A 19,378-nucleotide genomic window follows, 5' to 3' on the forward strand; every position below is an offset into this window, starting at 1 on the left:
GCAGACAATTGCATATACATGCATAGCCTTTGTTCTGCTTTACTGTGTATGACAGGTAAAGACAACCAAGTATGGCAAGTACTAGTATGTCCATGGCAGTAACAACTGTCCCCTCAAGTCTCATTCACAAATTATGCCAAGACAATGTCTGTTATGTGACATACCCAAGCCCTGTGATGTGCATCATGTTTGTCTCTTCAAATGGGCGTTACGTATACAGAAACGATTGCTTTCCGTAACTACCTATCTGTGGAGTCTGTTTGGTTTGGGTTGATAAAAACTACTCATTCGGGGAATTCACATATCCCACAATTCCAAGCGCGACCGGCAACATCCGGTTTCTTTGTTCCTTTGAAAATGGCGTTCGTTATACGCAAGCAGAAGGCAATGTATCAAGGATCGCGATGTTGTGTCCCAAAATGCAGTAACAGACAAGGCACAGACAAGCTGCAAGGTGTCCGCAGATCGTACTACAGGTTTCCTCAAGGGGAAGCAAACCGAGACTTACGGAGATTGTGGGAAACCAGCGTAAGGCGTGATAACTGGACAGCCAGCAAGCATGACCGGGTCTGCTCTGATCACTTTGCAGGAGGTAAGCAAACTAGCTATGGCTCTCCTAAAAAAGCTTGTTATCTTGCCCAGAAACTTTCGTAATGCGGTATGGTCATAAGCAAGTAGTACTAGCTGATTAATTTATTTTACTTTTACACTAACCGCTACAGTTCAGCGTGCTGCCCCCCTCCCCCTCTTAGTTATGCTTACCTTGTGTAAAATACCCTCTTGATGTAATGAAATTTAGATGAATTAAGAGAAGTGAATTACAGTATTAATAAGTATTCCTTTGAAATCAAAGGTGTTTATTTCTGAAACTATTCAAATAGTTTGTCCATATGTTCTTACTTTAAATTAATAATTTGAAAAGTGTCTAAAACAGATTAATACAACTTTATTTTTTTCCCATGGATTTTTGTAGGAATACGCACCCACATCAAAGGGTCCCCAGGATACATCCCGAGTATCTTTGCGTGGACAAAGGCAAGCAAGTCAAGACCATCGAGAACCTCTGAACAAGCAGGAACTGTCACGCCAGTCAGTTGGTGCAAGGACTCCTGGTCCCCTGCTCCCGAGACTCCAGGGGGACTCACTGAGCGAAAGATTGCTCTAGCAAAGCAGAGGGAGGAAAAACAGGCTGCACAAGCAAAGGAAAATACCACCCGGGTCTGGAAAGAACATGGACATGACTACCCAGAGACATGCAGAGCAAAGCCCTCTGTGTATGACGAAGAACTAGCGGCATTACACGAAACTGTCCAGCGGTTAGAGGAAGAGAATAGTCAGTTGAAGAATAAAGTCTTCAGTTTGGACACCATAAAAGATTCTGACAAACCATCACAAATCTACCGTGACTGACACGTACAATGAGCAACACACTAGTTTACATATAGACATACCTATTTTGCAAGGTTGTGATTTGATATGTGCTGTTTTCAACTATTAGACTTGCAATGTAGCTGTAAAATCATATAAACGCTTGAGCACTCTTGCATTCACCCAACGCAGGTGCAGACGTTGACTTCGAGCGTGAGACCAGAGCATTGTACAGTTACACAGCATTGTACAATGCCTCCATGTTGGGACACGTTGATGTAGTGAGACTGCTGCTCCGCAAGGGGGCGTCTGTGGCGAAGAGAGTCAAGACTTCATTTGCTCCCCTACATGCAGCAGCATCTGAAGGTAGGTCTATCCACAACACATGTTGTTTGACCAAAAGAAGCTGTGAACTAGGAATAGATATACGACTTTTGGTGTTAAATCTTCTCGGTGGTTTCCACACCTATTGCATCATAGTCAATATAGGTAGAATGAAATAAATGTTTAAGCAATGAGGTTTTCTGAACAAATTGGCCTACAAGCCCTAGACGTGCTACACTTAGCCTCCATAGCAGGCTCTCTATGGCTTTTTTGGGCTCATAATACATTTTTGCTGGCAATTTCTTTTTGTACTGGGTCGCTGATTTCTGCCAGCAATCAGCGACCCAGTACAAAAATAAATGGCCAGAAAAATTGTATTATGAGCAAAAAAAAGGCCCTGGAGAGCCTGCTATGGAGGCTATGTTACACTACGGAAATCGGACTAAAAAGCGCACATAAAAAGGAAATTGTAACACTGGGAACATTTGTTTGTCTCAAATCCAACCCAGGACGGACAGAAGTGGTGGACTTGCTGGTGCAGCATGGTGCAACAGTAGATATACTGGACTCCATGAAGTGGACTCCACTGGTGGATGCATTTGGCAACAACCATGTCGACACAGTTCGGCGACTGCTTGAGCTCGGAGCAAGACCTGATTTTCTTTTCTATCATAGGTAAAGTGTCATATCCTTCCACCGTGCTGTAGAATAACCGAATGTACATTCTTCTCTCTATATATAACGTTATGTATATAGTGTGTGTGTATGTGCGTGTGTAACATACGAATGTTACATAGACGAGAGGCAAGTGTTACATCTTGACGACAATAGAATCAATTAGCCACTGCTGTTATTGTAGACAAACTTTTATGTAGTGCTGGGGTGAATGTTGGCTTGTTTTGGTTTCTATGTTTCTTCAGCGTGTGTTTTTTGCTGTTCCGAATCTTCCGATCCACATACAGGGACCCTGATGTCATAATGTATCTCGTATAATTCTTGCATCCTATAGAAACGTATGTGTCGATGCCTCGTGGCCTAGCCGTTCCCTAAATTAGTCATGTCTTCCACTAGGTGGGCCAGAAAGGCCTGTCCCGAGAGTTTGAAGCTGATAGAAGAGGCGAGGAAGACCAAGCTGTTGAGATGCTGCAACCCTAAGTGTGGCAAACCAGGCTACAGGTAGGTTTAAATAATGATAGCTGTCTGTCACATGTTCATTAAATGTCGGTATGTTGACTCAAAGAAGTTACTTCCATCTGACTTTCTGTTTGTATAATACAAAAGTACATTGGAAAACTTTCTCAACTATGTACAATCCACACCGCAACAGTTTGTTTACCTGTTGCATCCTCTACAGGTCAACTCTGAAGCTGTGTGCCGGGTGCAAGCTGACCCGCTACTGCAGCCGTGACTGTCAGAAACAACACTGGTCTGTCGGACACAAGAAGTGCTGTGGACATGATGTGAACAAGGACGAGGCCCTATTAAAAATGTTTCATAAAAGATGTTGTGCACGTGCAAAATAATCGTGAATCTAAACATTTCACGACTATCAATCTTGGTGGTGCAAAATAAAGTGAAAACGGGGCATGTTGTCAAATCTTAGTTTCTCACTATTGATATGGTGCTTATGTTTTTGTATGCATAAGATCGATTTGTGTCAAGTTTTGTTTCACGCACGTATACTGTTAGAAAGGTTATATAGTTTAAATAAGACCTCGTTTGAGCTGCTTTACCTTGTAGAAGACAGTAAACAATTTAAAGTGTGTATGGGGGTTAGGCATTGACCACATATCCTGTCGTATCCTTTGTAAGATCAATGAGAATGAGGCTGTGGCATTATAACTATCACAGTTACATTTCATCCCTACACAATCGTGTTTGTGAAAATAAGGTTTTACTAGTACAGTACTGTTGTCAATAAGGACTGTTGAGTGTTGTGATGTAAATGTAATGAAATGTGTAACCCGAGCTATTATTCCAGGTGAATAAAAAGCGACAATAAGTGAACAGGGTGTTTTCTTCGGTTTTTGTGTAAGTTGAAATGAATATCATGACCAGAGCACCAAACCGGAAGTTCCCTGCGGTACCATAGAAAACCGCTAGGGCGCCCGCGCCTATTATCCGACCCTACCCACCTACCAAGAATCAATTCACAGCTTGAGTTACGCCGGCTACAGACACGCAAACAAAAGGCGCCGAAAACATGACCATCTTTGTGAAGATAATAGAATGACAAACATCGAACGAATTCGAACACTGCCCCAAATAAGCCCAAGTTCTCTTCTAGAATGCAAGGCAATGTCTTTAAAGGACAGCATCAGAAAATTTTCAATTCTTTATTTTCCAGTAGTTTACTCATTAAAAAGTTGATGTACGTCAATTTTTACATTGATCCGCCTAATATGACCCTGTAGACACGTTTGAACTTCGCGCTCTCCTCCTCTCCCCGCCGAGCTGGCCGATGACGTAATGGCCTCGTTCTGATCGTCTGAGATTGTATGACGTCACGGATCCGAAACTTCTAGCCAGCCATTTTGCTCGGTGAACCTCGGTCCTCTCAGCGGTAAATAATCACCCCGCCATTCTGGAGTCCAGTTTGTTGTCATTGAAAATTACTTTCGTGGACCTGTAAGTCGCATTGTGAGCTGTCTACGAAGCCATAGTCCCCAGGAGACTGAACATGAATAAGCTTGCCTGCGTGTGAACCGCGCGGCGACGGAACGAAATCAAAACAATGGTGGTGGGGGAGGTTCACGCACCGTGCCATTCTGGACTATTACAAGAGCGAGTTCGGGTCAGTTCTTACCTTCTCCTTTCCGGACAGCACAGCGATAATTACACATAAGCTTCCACGAATTTTGGTTGAATTCACAATTGTCCAACTGGCAGGGACATTAAAAAAAATCATTCTCTGACAACATACCCTTGATCGCTACATATCGAACGATCCCCCTTCCGCGCCGAAACATACATACAGCATTTTTGTTTTTACATACAACACAGGCCGGCATTGTGAATGGCGCGAAATGTCGGCTTCGTTTCAGAGTCCGTGATTTGTTTTGAATGAACCCCCAGTAATCTCCGCCAAAGCTACATGATTGAAAAACCGACCAGTCCAGATAATTTACCCGAGAAACAGAAAATAAAGTGAGAGGCGAGGCGTAACTCGCACGATCTGTACAAGTTGTGGTGCTATCTGTTTCGGCGCGAAAAGGGGGTTGTTCGATATGTAGCGATCAAGGGTATGTTGTCAGTAGAACAAACGAGGTCTACAACTGTGAATTCAACCAAAATTCGTGGAAGCTTACGTGTAATTATCACTGTGCTGTTCGGAAAGGAGAAGGTAAGAACTGACCCGAACTCGCTCTTGTAATAGTCCAGAATGGCACGGTGCGTGAACCTCCCCAAAAACCATTGTTTTGATTTCGTCCCGTCGCCGCGCGGTTCACCCGCTGCAGACAAGCTAATTCATGTTCAGTCTCCCGGGGACTATGGCTTCGTAGACAGCTCACAACGCGACTTACAGGTCCACGAAGTTAATTGTCAACAACAACGGACTGGCTTCCAGAATGGCGGTGTGATTTCCCGCCGAAGGGACCGAGGTTCACCGAGCAAAATGGCTGGCATGGCCAGAAGTTTCAATTCTGATTTGTGACGTCAGCGCGCAGGCAATCAGAACGAGGCCATTACGTCATCGGCCAGCGCGGCGGGAGAGGGGAGGAGAGCGCGAAGTTCAAACGTGTCTACAGGGTCATATTGGGCGGATTAATGTAAAAATTGACGTAAATCAACTTTTTAATGAGTAAACTACTGGAAAATAATGAATTGAAGATTTTCTGATGCTTTCCTTTAACAATTAGAATCAAAGTCAATCATTGTCATCCAGAGCTTAACACAGTTATGCTTAACACTGACAAACGGAACCGAAACTATACTAGTATACACCTTTCTCACGCGGCGGCCATGATAGATCGAAGAAGAGGTCAATGAGGCAAACAGACAAAACTTATTTGTAAAATCAGGTCCCATTTAGTTTTCCCCCAAACCACACAAATTTTCATGATATAAGATAGAATAATAAATATTACAAGAAGTGTTATGCACCGAAAGATGTAACAATTTAGAGTAGTGTAGACTGACCCCATAGTCCCTTAAGAGATGCAAAATAAAAACATAATAATGCAATTTTTTAACGAATTTGCAGCCATTCACTTATTGGTCGATTTCCTAATTGGCAGGCTACCATTGGTCGAACTGATAATTATGATGGACAGCCTTTTGTTTGCCACATTGAACTCGTTTTAGATCTATCATGGCCGCCGCGTGAGAAAGGTGTATTAACCTTCTTGGTCAATACAACATTCCCCCCCGCCCATATTATGCGCACCCTTTGGAATAAGGGTGGGCATAAGTAGTATATATGACATAAACTCCGAGCGGTTAGGTGGGGAGATCGTCACCTTCTCTGAGTTGCCTCTCTTTTGCAAGTCAGAAAAAGTTTGCTATCTTCCGGGAATGTAACCTCTGTTTGAAGAGTGATGTAACGCTAGCCTGGCGGGTGAAAGAGGGCGAGAGAGATTCGGTATAAATGATAGGTACTGCTTTATACCGTGGTCTACCTACTGCAGAAAGATATGTAGTACGTCGACAGCATAGTTCGGTGATATATAGATAAGGGTCCAAAATTAGAAGCGCAAGAAGTACTCGGGTCCATTCGTGAATATCAGCAATGCCCTTGCAGAAACGCGTAACTTTTGCAATGATGACTTATTTCCTGCTTTCCTGCCTTTTGTTAGATCAATGATGCTAGACTGACATAGGATATAATAATAACGTTTATTTGCAAGTTCGTGCCCGAGGGCTGTATAAACATAGTAGATAATAGTACAAGTGAAAATGAACAGTTATGAACAATATTCTAATCTAATGCTAGTGTTTGCTATTTCTAATAAACAGATTGGGTTTGACTGTTTTTTTGGAAGCAGAGGGAGACGAAAAGCCCCACCTTTTCTAAATTTTGTGGGTACTGCGATTCCATGAGAAAAGTGGCTTTCTATTCGTCTGTCAACGTGGAGAAGTTGGGATAAGTCTTTGTGGTTTCTGTAAACAGAGCGATTCTTTCGATTTGGTTGAATGAACATTTGGAAATAAAATGTGCTTCGTCTAGACTCCCACTGCTTTAGATGTACAACATTTACAAATTCTTTCACACACTGGTAATCTCTTATATCTACCTCTTTCTACTTCAAGAGGATGATCATGAGCTCTTATTCTGACTTTGCTTATTGCGGAGCGCAGCTCGAAATGAACTAATTCTAAGTACTTCTCTCTAGTGTATACAGATTTACAAATTTTGTAGAACCTCAGCTTACCGGTATCTATACTTATATTATGTAGAGACGTCTGGATATACATATTGGTAACTCTGTTCCTTATGAGATTACATACATATACACGGTCACAGAGTGAGTTGTCATAGTAACAGAGATAAGAATATCCACTATAATCAAGTATTTCTTTAACACGCTGCAACAATGGTCTTCTCCGGCCGTTTACAACGGAGTTGTGCTGTTCCAAGAGTGCGTTTACTTGTAATGGATGCGTAGTAAAATCCATTTGTGTTAAACACAACCAATATTTTAAAAGTCGAACGGAAATATCTACGTCTAGTGGAAATCTCCCAAATTCGGACCTACATGCTAAATTACCACTATTTTTAGAGACTCCAAGAATGTTTTTGCATAATTGGTTGTGTGTAATTTCGATCGGAGATGTATCATTTAATTTCTCAGTACCCCAGATTTCACAACCATATAACAGAATGGGTTTAACACAGGAATCGAATGTTTTCAGAAGGCTATCGGGTGAAACTGATGATCGAGTTAGACATTTGAAGCTGTGCATGGCTTTGCGCGCTTTGTTTGACAATTGTTTTTTGGCTAATGAAAAGGTACCTGATGATGTTATGGTAATACCTAGGTAGCAATATGAAGATACTATGTCTACTGTCTCTTGTCCGAATGAAAAAGTTTGTTTTGATAATGATCGACCAGATTTGTTGAATATGATAATTTTTGTTTTCTTTAGATTTACTTGGAGCTTCCAATTAGTGCAAAATACGTTTAGTTTATGCACGTTTAGTTTATCTAGCACTTTGCAGTCCTTTTTCGGTCTCAGAGAATAAAACAACATCGTCTGCATATAGTAAACATGACACTAATAAATTGTTGAGTGCGGGTGGAGAACATTCGGTATTATCTAACTCGTGAACTAGGTCGTTGATGAATAGATTAAAAAGGGTAGGGCTAAGGTTGCACCCCTGCCTGACACCCTTATTGGTAACAAACTGTGGTGTTAGGCCAGATGACGTTTTGACGCATGTGCTGGGTTTTTCATACATGCATTTAATAAGATTGTAGAAGTTCCCTCCTATTCCCGGGTTGAGTAATTTGAAGCGAATTCCTTCTCGCCAAACCGAGTCAAACGCCTTTCTAAAATCTATAAAACACGAATATAGTCGTTTGTATTCGGATGTATATTTACTAATAAGGGTATCCATGACAAAAAGGTTGTCTCTTGTTCCAAAATGTTTCCTAAAACCGGCCTGGTTGGGTGAGATTAGCTTGTACTCGTCTAAGAACTCTGTAAGGCGTGTGTTTAGAATAGAAGTGAATAGTTTAGCTAGACAACTCGTCACTGAGATTCCCCTGTAATTATTAGGGTCGTCTTTTGTACCACCTTTATGTAATGTCACAATGTGGATGGTGCACCATTCGTGGGGAAAGTACCCAGCGGATAAGAACAGATTTAAAAAATTGACTAGTGGTTCTGATATAATGTTTGATGAGCACTTTAACATTTCCTTTCGAATGAGATCATTTCCCGAAGCTTTGCCGTTTTTAAGATTAGAGATTGCCCGTTTAATTTCAGCTTTATATAGCCACAGTCCATCGCGTTCCATCTAATAAAGCAACATCATTTTGAATGTGAAAAACTTATGAAGAGTTTATTTCAAATGAAAAAAAAAGAGTACAAAGAAAGGTGAACTGGTCTTAGTACTAAAAAATAGTCGGGGGGGGTGCAAGGGTGGAAGTATGCACGATAGTAATGTCTTCGCATATTTGTGTATCGATCACTAAAAGCAAGGCATGTATACGAAAATATGGTTCTAAAAAAATTAACAAACAGAAAATCAATTATTAATACATGCATTCCTTGTCTAAACCTTTATGTTTTCAATCTACCTATGTGACAATAGCTTACGCCACTAGTCACGTGACAATAGCTCACGTGACAACACAATAGCTCACGTGACCAGACAACTTCCTCCCATGGTTCTTCAGTCCTGATATAACGTCCTTGTTCAGTACAAACTCAGACAGCACACGAGAAAGGTGTGGACAACAGCAGCTCTAGCTGTACGAAGGCGTAAACATGTCTGCAACTGATGCAAACTATAATGCAAACTATGAACTTTTGTATGCTGCCACGTTTGGATCACTTCTAAGCATTGAAGCGGCTTTGAAAGCTGGTGAGTACATATTGAATTTTCTTTTCTAAACAAAGTTATAATGACAGCACACGCGCAAGGCGACGCGTTGAAAACGGCGTTTCTAAGGAAATGGCGAAAACTTCTGCTGAGATTGGCCCGTTTCATGGTGTTAAAATTCTATTTAAGCATTTGCTGTATTCTGTATTGTACATTTATAAGTATTGTAGTCTCCATCGTTGAAATGCAGTACGAGTAAATGCTCTCTCGGAGTTGAAAAATAGAGCTTTGGATAAGTAGATGAGTAAGTAGATGAAATGTAAATTAGAAATAAGGACCCCCACATGTACAGAAATGTGTACAGTACACTAGCCGCGCCTTTATTCGTTGTTCCATGATATACAGACAACTTGCATAATGACAATAGGTCATTAACGTGTTTATATAAACGCCATTTTTGTCTGATGTGTGCCTGATGTTGATTTTTTTCGCAGTAAATCGGTATAAAACTGAATCTCGCGTTTTCCGTGGTAAAGACTATTACGACTACAATACTAGTCGAATAACAAAGTCGCAAAACATTTTGACGTGTTTCAAACAAGCATTTACGTGTGATCGGTCTTTTCAACCATTTGACTTACTTGAACAATCATATCAACACAGGTGCAGACATTGGATACGATCATGTAGACTGTGAGATCTCCAGCACTGGAACGGCGTTGCACGTTGCTTGCGTCATGGGACATATAGACGTAGTAAAACTACTACTCCGCAAGGGGGCGTCTTTGGTGACCAGAACCAGGGCTTCATATGCCCCCCTTCATACAGCAGCGCACGAAGGTAGGTCAATTCGTCTGTTTGGCAGACCATTATCCAATCGAAAGCTTTAAGCAAGAAGTAGAAACGACTTGTGTTATTCTCGCGGTGATGTACTTCATTCTTCCAGTAGACATATCCTATTCTTTCATGATTTTGTGACATACTTCAACCGTTTTACGTCGATGTAGGTTAGACATCCAGGTAATAAGATACGCCAAAAATAGTTACTCAAGCAACTGGATATGGTTTTGAAACGGTCAGACGTTTCGGAAAGAATCCACTTTCCTTCGTCAGTGACACTGAAGTGATCTGCAAGAAACAGGTCTTTTATACTCTAACTATGAATGAAGACAATTTCAGATGTCCAATAGGAAAGGTTGTAAGACAATTCAGACTGAAGACAATTTGGATTCCAAAGAAAACAAAGCTAAGCCAAAGTCAAGCTGAAGACAATTTGGATTTCAAAGGATATCAAGGCTAAGACACAGTTAATGCAAATGAGTCAATTAGCTCCTGTTGTTTTAGTTACAGGAGCTAAAAGGCAGTGATTAAAACCTTGTATCACCGGGCAGACAGCATTGTTTCCTCTGGCAAAGCCAAAACAGAGGAACACAAACACCTCCGAAGTGCCTTGAACAAATGTGGCTACCAAAACTGGACCTTCAACAAAGCCCTCAAACCCTCGGACCACTCAAAGAAAACAGCCAAGTGCAAACCATTGACCGACAGAAAGAAAGCCAACATTACCATCCCCTATGTCCAAGGAATTTCGGAAAAACTCAGACGGATCTTCCAAAACTTCAACATCGCCACTAACTTCAAACCTCACTCAACCCTCCGACACAAACTGGTACATCCAAAAGACAAACCACAGAAAGGTACTAAGGCCAATGTAATCTACAGACTCAAATGCGAGGAACCCAACTGTAACAACACATACATTGGTGAGACTAGTCGTCCACTAAAAGCAAGATACCAAGAACATTGCAAACCGAAGGCCAACGGCAACTCTTCTGCTATTTTCAACCACCTACAACACAACCAAGGACATTCCTTCAACCTCCAATCTACCGACATCCTAGACCGCGAAGCCCGCTGGTTTGAACGGGGAGTTAGAGAGGCCATATATGAGAGAATATACAATCCCACCCTCAACAGAAAAGGGGGGCTACGTATGGAACTTTCCGGCACTTGGGACATAGCACTCCCCCCCCCCCCCCCCGGCAACAAAACTTTTAGCTCCTGTAACTAAAACAACAGGAGCTAATTGACTCATTTGCATTAACTGTGTCTTAGCCTTGATATCCTTTGAAATCCAAATTGTCTTCAGCTTGACTTTGGCTTAGCTTTGTTTTCTTTGGAATCCAAATTGTCTTCAGTCTGAATTGTCTTACAACCTTTCCTATTGGACATCTGAAATTGTCTTCATTCATAGTTAGAGTATAAAAGACCTGTTTCTTGCAGATCACTTCAGTGTCACTGACGAAGGAAAGTGGATTCTTTCCGAAACGTCTGACCGTTTCAAAACCATATCCAGTTGCTTGAGTAACTATTTTTGGCGTTTCAACCGTTTTAGTTGTGATCTATTGGTAGTAAAGGACGATATCTTGTAATATATTACACAATTCAGTCTTTGGGCTGCAATGTTTTACAAATGAATCATTTTGATTCTGATTCATATGATGATATTGTCAAACCCCTGTATACAATAGAAGGATGTTTTATCTTGTAAGTACATGCTATATGAAAGAAATCCAAGAGAGCGAAGAGGTCAAGCATTTGCTAAACGCGCTACAATACACGTACGTACGAGTTGGACTGAAAAGTGCAGAAAAAGAGACTTCAAAAATTCACTTTTTCGCATCGTATATTAACCCTATTCAGACCGGGCTTTTTGGGTCATCCCTGGACCGGGGGGAAGGGGGGGGGGGCTTTTGAGGCCCTCCACTTTTAAGTCCTATAACTCTAAAACGACGTGCCGTAGGGCCACAAAATTTCTAGGACATAATGTCGACATTATATCTGATGTATTTGACGTTTAACGTTACGTTAACGTAAGATGACGTAATTATGACGTCATCAATTTGATTAGATTGGCTGGACCCATGAAAAAAGGGTATTCTCAGAAAACTTCAAGTTATGCTACAAAAATGTAACAACAAGTGCAGATAACAGAATAATAATGTTTATTACGACTTACGTTGCCAATAGCAACATCAATGGAAATAGACTAGATTCATTCATTTAGATGGTTTTTGATGAAAAAATACCAGGCAGTTACACATTTTAAGGGATAATTAGCTTGTTATTCTTGATCTGGCCATGGTCCGCCATCTTGGATTTTGGGCTGATGACGTCATCAAATTAGCATAATTCATGCATACATAATTATGAAAGATATGCTACGTAAAATAAGATTTTATTTATGTAATAGCAGTAATATGGCAAATAAATGTGAAAAATACATTGTTAGAACCAAAAATAGTGATTTTTGGCAAAACTGCCTGTCAACAAACGGTTGCCATGGCAACACGAAAAACTGGAAAATTTGTCAAACTTTTTAAAATTGTTGCCAACAATATTTTAGAAAAACTCACCAAATTTGGTGGCTCTAGCGTAAGCCGTTCTGGCGTTATAGGACATCAAAGTTAGCGCGGGCATCAAAAGCCCCCCCCCCCCACCCCCGGTCTGAATAGGGTTAAGGACGTGACAAATAGCTTGCGCATTTATCAAGTTTGCAACCTTTATTATATTGCAATCCATACTACAGTATGGGATTGCAATATACTGCTTTTCCTTTGTCTCTTCTTCTTCTTCTCCTGTCAAATCTTCAAATGGGATTAATTTTTTTCATTTTTTGGCCAAATGAGCTGAAATTTGGCAGGGTGGTAGAAATAGCAAATACCCCCAGACATTTTTTTCACTTTCTTGATAGAGGCCTTAGAATTTATGATATTTAGGGTTTTTGGTCATTTTTAGACAAAATATGTATATTTTGGGCCCCAGTGCCCTGGTATTACAAGCTAATGACCTGAAATTTGGTACAGAGGTACATTGGACATATGAGCACAGAAAACCATTAACACCTTCTTCGTAGATTAACTGACAGTTGGCTGTGTAACAAATGTTCTGTAACTGGTAACGTGCCCTTGGCCGATCGTAACTCACGTTCTGTCGATTATGAGGACTTACCGGCCGTTACGACACGTGCACCAGTAAAGTCAAGTCATAAAGGTCTTTTGTTTGCACATCAGAATGTTAGAAGCTTAGTGAAGAAGAAACCGCAAGTAGAAGCTTTTCTGGACAGTAGCAAAACAGACATATTTGCTGTGTCTGAGACTATGCTTGATGATTCTATTATTGATGCTGTTGTTTCCATAGATACGTACAATGTTGTTAGAAATGACCGGGGGTCTCGGCATGGGGGCGGTGTTGCCTTGTACATTTCAGAGAAAATCCCATTCAAAGCTCGTCCTGACTTGGAAGTCCCAGGCCTTGAGGCCGTATGGGCAGAGATCATTCCACCATCTCGTAAAAGAATCCTATTCTGTAGCATGTACCGCCCGCCAACCGATGACCACTCCTTCTTTAACAAATTTGATGAGTGCATGGACAAAATTGCAGACGAAGACGCGGAGGTTATAATTATGGGAGATCTCAACTGTAACTGGCTAGCTCCAGACAATTCAGGGCCAATAGGGAAGTTAAGGTTTTCTTGTATGTTGTATCAGCTGGAGAATATCATAACTACCCCAACTAGATCAACAAACACCTCCACCACATCACTAGACGTGATCCTGACAAACGACACAACACGATTACACAACCAGGGGACCTATGAGGGGGGGTTTAGTGACCATGCTATGGTTTTTGCGTACCATAGAACCAAAAGTCCCAGGCAACAACCTAAGGTCACTTGTAGAAGAGTGTACAAATCATTTAACGAGGAGAGTTATCGTGAAGACCTGGCCAAAATCCCATGGAACATCATAGAAAATTTCCCAAACATAGATGAACAGGTCGAAGTATGGGAACAGCTGGTAGTTAGTGTAGCTAACACACATGCCCCTTTGAAAAACTGTAAAGTTAGAGGTACACCTGCACCTTGGCTTACCAGCGACCTTCGAAACCTCATCACCTTGAGAGACAATATGTACAAGACAGCTAAGCGTTCTGGCAGTCCAACCGACATGGCTGACTACAAGGCCATGAAAAACAGGGTAAATTACTTATGCCGGCAGGCTAAAAAAGATCATGCAGCTCAGTCAGTAATTCAAGGGTCTGAAGGGGGGCAGGCAGGGGTTTGGAAGGCCATACGTTCTCTTCTACCCAACAAGACACAGAACACAGTTACTTACCTGGAGCATGAGGATCAGGGTATCACAGATAGTAAAGATATGGCAAACACATTCAATAATTTCTTCCAGAAAGTCATACAGGATCTGTGTAAGACACTTTCGAACACCATCACACCCTTTTCACCTACACAGTTTGTGAATGAAACAGACAGCACATTTAGTTTCACTCCAATCTCAGTACAGACTGTAACTGAACAGTTAACTATGCTGAATGTAAAAAAGGCAACCGGCCTTGACACGATTGACAATAGACTTCTTAAGGCAGGTGCAGAAGCCCTTGCCCCCTCCCTTACAAACTTGTTCAACAAATCCCTGACTACCGGAGAATTCCCGACAAAGTGGAAGATGGCCAAAGTAATGCCCATCCACAAGAAAGATGACAGGACCAAGCCAGGTAACTATCGACCAGTGTCCATCCTGCCTAGTATTTCTAAACTACTAGAGCGAGTGGTTCATAACCAGTTATACAGCTACCTCAACCAAAACCAACTACTTTCTCAATGTCAGTCAGGCTTCAGAAAGCTCCATTCGTGCGAGACTGCACTGCACTCTGTAGCCGAGGTCTGGATAGACTCAATTGATAAAAAACAACAAACAGGTGTGATATTCTGTGACTTATCCAGAGCCTTTGACACTCTAAACCACGACATACTGTTGAGTAAACTCAAAGCCTACGGTGTCAACGAAAGGGCTTGTAGTTGGTTTAAATCGTACCTCACAGGTAGACTGCAATGCACATGTGTCAACTCAGTCCTATCTGACACATCTTGCGTGACTTGTGGAGTTCCTCAGGGGTCCATTCTTGGACCCCTCCTTTTTATTGTATATATCAACGACCTGCCAAACTGTTTACAGTCATGTAGAGTAGCTATGTACGCGGACGACACCATTGTGTACTTCTCCCATCGCAGCATACAGACAATTCAGGAGACCCTACAGAATGACTGCATCCGCCTCATGCACTGGTTCGTCGCCAACAAACTATCCTTAAACCCTTCAAAATGCAAATCAATGTTGGTTGGGTCACAGAAGTCCAAAGCTACTGACCAGTCACTACATCTCCTTCTAGATGATACTGAACTGGAGCAGGTGGACACTTTTAAGTATTTAGGAGTTGTTATAGACAAGACCCTGCTGTGGAACTACCACTTTCTCCACATTAGCAAAAAGCTGTCTAAGATAATCGGCATCATGAAATGCCTAAAGCCATATCTGAACAGGCAAGCGCTATTGACAATTTATACTACACTATTCCTCCCACACATTCAATATTGTAGCACCATATGGGACCAGGGAGGGAAGGGGGGCATTGACAAACTACAAAAGTTGCAACACAGGGCGGGCAGGGTAGTGCTAGGGTGCGACCACCACACTCCAAGAGAGACTATTCTGAACACACTGGGCTGGACCCCAGTAGCGCAGCATCACAAGAGAAATAAGGCTGTCTTTATGTTCAAAGCACTCAACGGAATGTCTCCTCCACACATTTCCCAACTCTTCACCACATCTGCTGAAACACACTCACACCACACCCGGCACAGTACACAGGGGGGGCTTCAACTACCTAAAACACGTCTACAATACAAGAAAAAGTCTCTCTCGTTCTCCGGCGCATCCCTGTGGAACTCGCTACCTCCACACTTAAGAGCAGCAGCATCCATCTCCACCTTCAAAACCATATACAAAACAGAATACCACATGGTCTAAAACGTAACTATTATGTCTTTTCTTGTTTTGTCACATTGGTATGCAAATCTCTATTCATTTCCATTTATTTCATTTTGATAATGATTTCGAGTTATATTATGCTTACGTTGTATAATTGATTTGTTTTACTTTATCATTTGTACACCAAGTTGTGTTAATTTTCGTTAGTACTCGATATGTTACCATTTATGTTACTTGATATCGCTTTTATGTTGCATGTATGTTTCGGGGTTGCCCCCCAGGGAACTTTGAAAAACGCCTAAATAGGCGATATGTATCCCTGGTTAAATAAAAATAAACAAACAAACAAACAAGATTACTTTTAGGGTTTAGTTATTTTAGGGTTTATGGCCATTTTTTGACTAAAAATGTATATTTTTGGCTCCTATGCCCTTGTATTAAAACCAAATGACCTGAAATTTGGTACATAGGTGCGTTTGACATATGACCACAGAACCCTATCAACGCTTTATTCATTGTTTACTCCAAAAATGAGTTATTATAGGGTTTTGGGCCATTTTTGACTAAAAATGTATATTTTTTGCTCCTATGCCCTTGTATAGAAACCAAATGACCTGAAATTTGGTACAGAGGTGCATTAAACATATGCTCACAGGACCCCATTGACACTTTCTTCATAGATCACTTCAAAAATGAGTTATATTGGGGGTTTCAGTCATTTTTTACTAAAAATGTATATTTTTGGCTTCTATGCCCTTGTATGTAAACCAAATGACCTGAAATTTGGTACAAAGGGAAATTGGACATAAGACAACAGGACCCCATCAACACTTTCTTCATAGAGCACTTATAGAATGAGTTGTTTTGGGATTTTTAGCCATTTTTAACTAAAAAATGTATATTTTTGGCTCCTATGCCCTTATATTGAAACCAAATGACCTAAAATTCGGCATGAAGGTGTGTAGGACAAGTGCCCACAGTACTTCATTTTTTCCTTTGAGCAAACATTATTTCAATTGTTGAATTTTGGGATTTTTTCAAGGATGAAGATGGATTGCAATATGCTTTATTTTCTCCTAAGCAAATGTCGGCCTTTCTAGTTTGATATGTATTTACTGTGTCTCAATCCTACCTAGGAAATACAGAAGCGGTGGACTTGCTGGTGCAGCATGGTGCAACAGTAGACATACGGGACGGCTTTCAGGACACTCCACTCATGGCTGCATGTGTCTACAACCACGTGGACACAGTTCGGCGACTGATTGAGCTTGGAGCAAGACCTGATTTAACAGACGGTTACATAGCCCAGAGGCAAGTGTTGTTACTACATCACTTCAGAATACTAATTTAGAACCAATTAACGACTGTTCTTATGTTCACAGACTTCCATATAAAGCATGGCGAACAAGTCGGCTTGTACTGTGTTCGTGTGTGCATCTTTCCAATTACTTAAGAATACTAATAATATAATATAGAATCAACTAACGAGTCGGCTTGTGTTTTTGTGTGTATGTTTTATACTGTTGTGATCCTTGTATAAGACCCTGGCGTCATAAATCGTGTATAATTGTATGAAACTTTGCAGACCATGCGTCCTATAAAGAACGTATATGTTGATATCTCGTGGCCTAGTTTCCTAAATGAGTCAAATCTTCCACTAGGTTAACGACAGAAGATCCTAGGTGGGGAAAGTTCGACTGTAGCGAGAGTCTGAAGCTGATAGAAGAGGCGAGGAAGTCCAAGCTGTTGAGATGCTGCAACCCAAAGTGTGGCAAACCGGGCTACAGGTAGGTTACCACGTTCTATTTTACTACATGTCTGAAACAAAACTTACCCTATACCCCCATACTGCCTTCCGTCCAATTTTCAAATGTTTGTATTGACCCTAGAAATCATCTCCACCTGATTTTCTACACGTCTTTGTAGACAGCACAATGACCTTGCAGGTTCCTGAACATCACATTGTCCACTGCAATCCAATAGTTTGTTTACCTGTTACATCTTCTACAGGAAAACCGGAACCCTGAAGCTGTGTGCCGGGTGTAAGCTGACCCGCTACTGCAGCCGTGACTGTCAGATACAACACTGGACTGTGGGACACAAGAAGTGCTGTGGGCATGACGTGTGCTCTGACGAGGGAACAGACCCCTTCCAAAAAGTCCAATCTCATAGTACATGCATATGTCACACATATGATATTATGGAACGGCTTATTGCGGCATTTACGAAGAACTTATGAGCACACCATACCGCAACAACCATTGATATCAATGTAGTAATTTTGCCAATCTTAGTTTCTACTATGGACATGGCGTTTGTGTCCTTGTACATATAAAATAGCGTGTCAATTTTTGTTTTTCATATACGTATTCTGTTTAAAAGGTAATACGGTTTATTAAGACCTTGTTTTATCCTGTTTTATCTTGTAGAAGCAAGTAAACGATGTAAAGTGTGTATGGGGGGTCGGGATGTTACAAAATAAATTTTGCAGTGACCACATTTCCTTTCGTGTCCTTTGTTAGATCAGTGAAAATTAGGCTGTCGCACTATAATTGTCACAGCGACATTTCATATCCCTGCTCAATCGTCTTTTGTCTATTAAAAGTAAGGTATTACTGAACTGTTGTGATGTGAATGTAATGAAATGTGTAACCCGAGCTATTATTTCGTTTGACAAGTTGACAAGTTTTCAGATGAATAAAAACGACAATAAGTGAATATAGTGCTTTCGCGTTTTCGTGCAATTTCAAATGAATAGCATGACCAGAATATGAGATGTCAAAACCGGAAGTTCCACTGCAGTATTACAGAAAGCCGCTAGGACGCCCATTATCCGACCCTACACCGGGTGCCTTGCGCAGTCGGGTGAACTTGCGGAGGTCTCTCAGCGAAACACACTGACCAGAGGGTGATCTCTATCTCTCCTCACCCACCCTCCTCTTTCTACCCCCGACCTCTGTTTTCTCTGCGTCCTGGGTTTCCCTGGGGCCCATCATCAGAGTTTTCTTTTGGTGTTCTTCCCATTAGACTCTGAAGCCGACCAAAGCTTGGTGAGGTGTCTGATTGGTGTGATCTGCATGTACTACAGAGCCTATATACCGGCTGCATTCTTTGTTCCGCTCACACCGGGAATGACCCTGGACTCTTTTCATTTCTATGTGTGGCGGGTTATTTTACGTGCTCGAGGTCTCCCCAACACAAACTCGGGGGACGCCCCTAGCCAAAGGCTCATTTTCATCTGAGAAAATTGATACGCTGTGGATGTCGTGTATATTATCAAATCAACAGGACGACCTAACTGGGAAAAACCTACGCGTTACGTTTAACATAATATGTCTAATATCTATGTTCC

The 19,378-nt window shown here is 41.4% G+C and overlaps 1 protein-coding gene across 1 annotated transcript; it reads left to right on the forward strand.

Moving 5' to 3' along the window:
* Nucleotides 1-357: 357 nt before the first annotated feature.
* On the forward strand, nucleotides 358-18,746 carry LOC118408127 (poly [ADP-ribose] polymerase tankyrase-2-like). The gene is made up of 6 exons (XM_035808748.1): nucleotides 358-592; nucleotides 974-1,333; nucleotides 1,561-1,734; nucleotides 2,202-2,367; nucleotides 2,764-2,868; nucleotides 18,037-18,746. Exons 1-6 carry the CDS (start codon nucleotides 358-360, stop codon nucleotides 18,263-18,265), a joined length of 1,269 nt encoding a protein of 422 aa, XP_035664641.1. The 3' UTR covers nucleotides 18,266-18,746.
* Nucleotides 18,747-19,378: the final 632 nt, after the last annotated feature.

The sequence above is a fragment of the Branchiostoma floridae genome, unplaced genomic scaffold (assembly GCF_000003815.2).
Source record: "Branchiostoma floridae strain S238N-H82 unplaced genomic scaffold, Bfl_VNyyK Sc7u5tJ_1558, whole genome shotgun sequence".
NCBI classification, from domain to species: Eukaryota; Metazoa; Chordata; class Leptocardii; order Amphioxiformes; family Branchiostomatidae; genus Branchiostoma; species Branchiostoma floridae.

Bases quoted from the DNA above. Each gene is read 5' to 3' on its own strand.
- LOC118408127 (XM_035808748.1), top strand. From the start codon at position 358: ATGGCGTTCGTTATACGCAAGCAGAAGGCAATGTATCAAGGATCGCGA. The intron at 593-973 runs GTAAGCAAACTA...GGATTTTTGTAG, and splicing joins CTCTGATCACTTTGCAGGAG to GAATACGCACCCACATCAAA. The intron at 1,735-2,201 runs GTAGGTCTATCC...AATCCAACCCAG, and splicing joins ACATGCAGCAGCATCTGAAG to GACGGACAGAAGTGGTGGAC.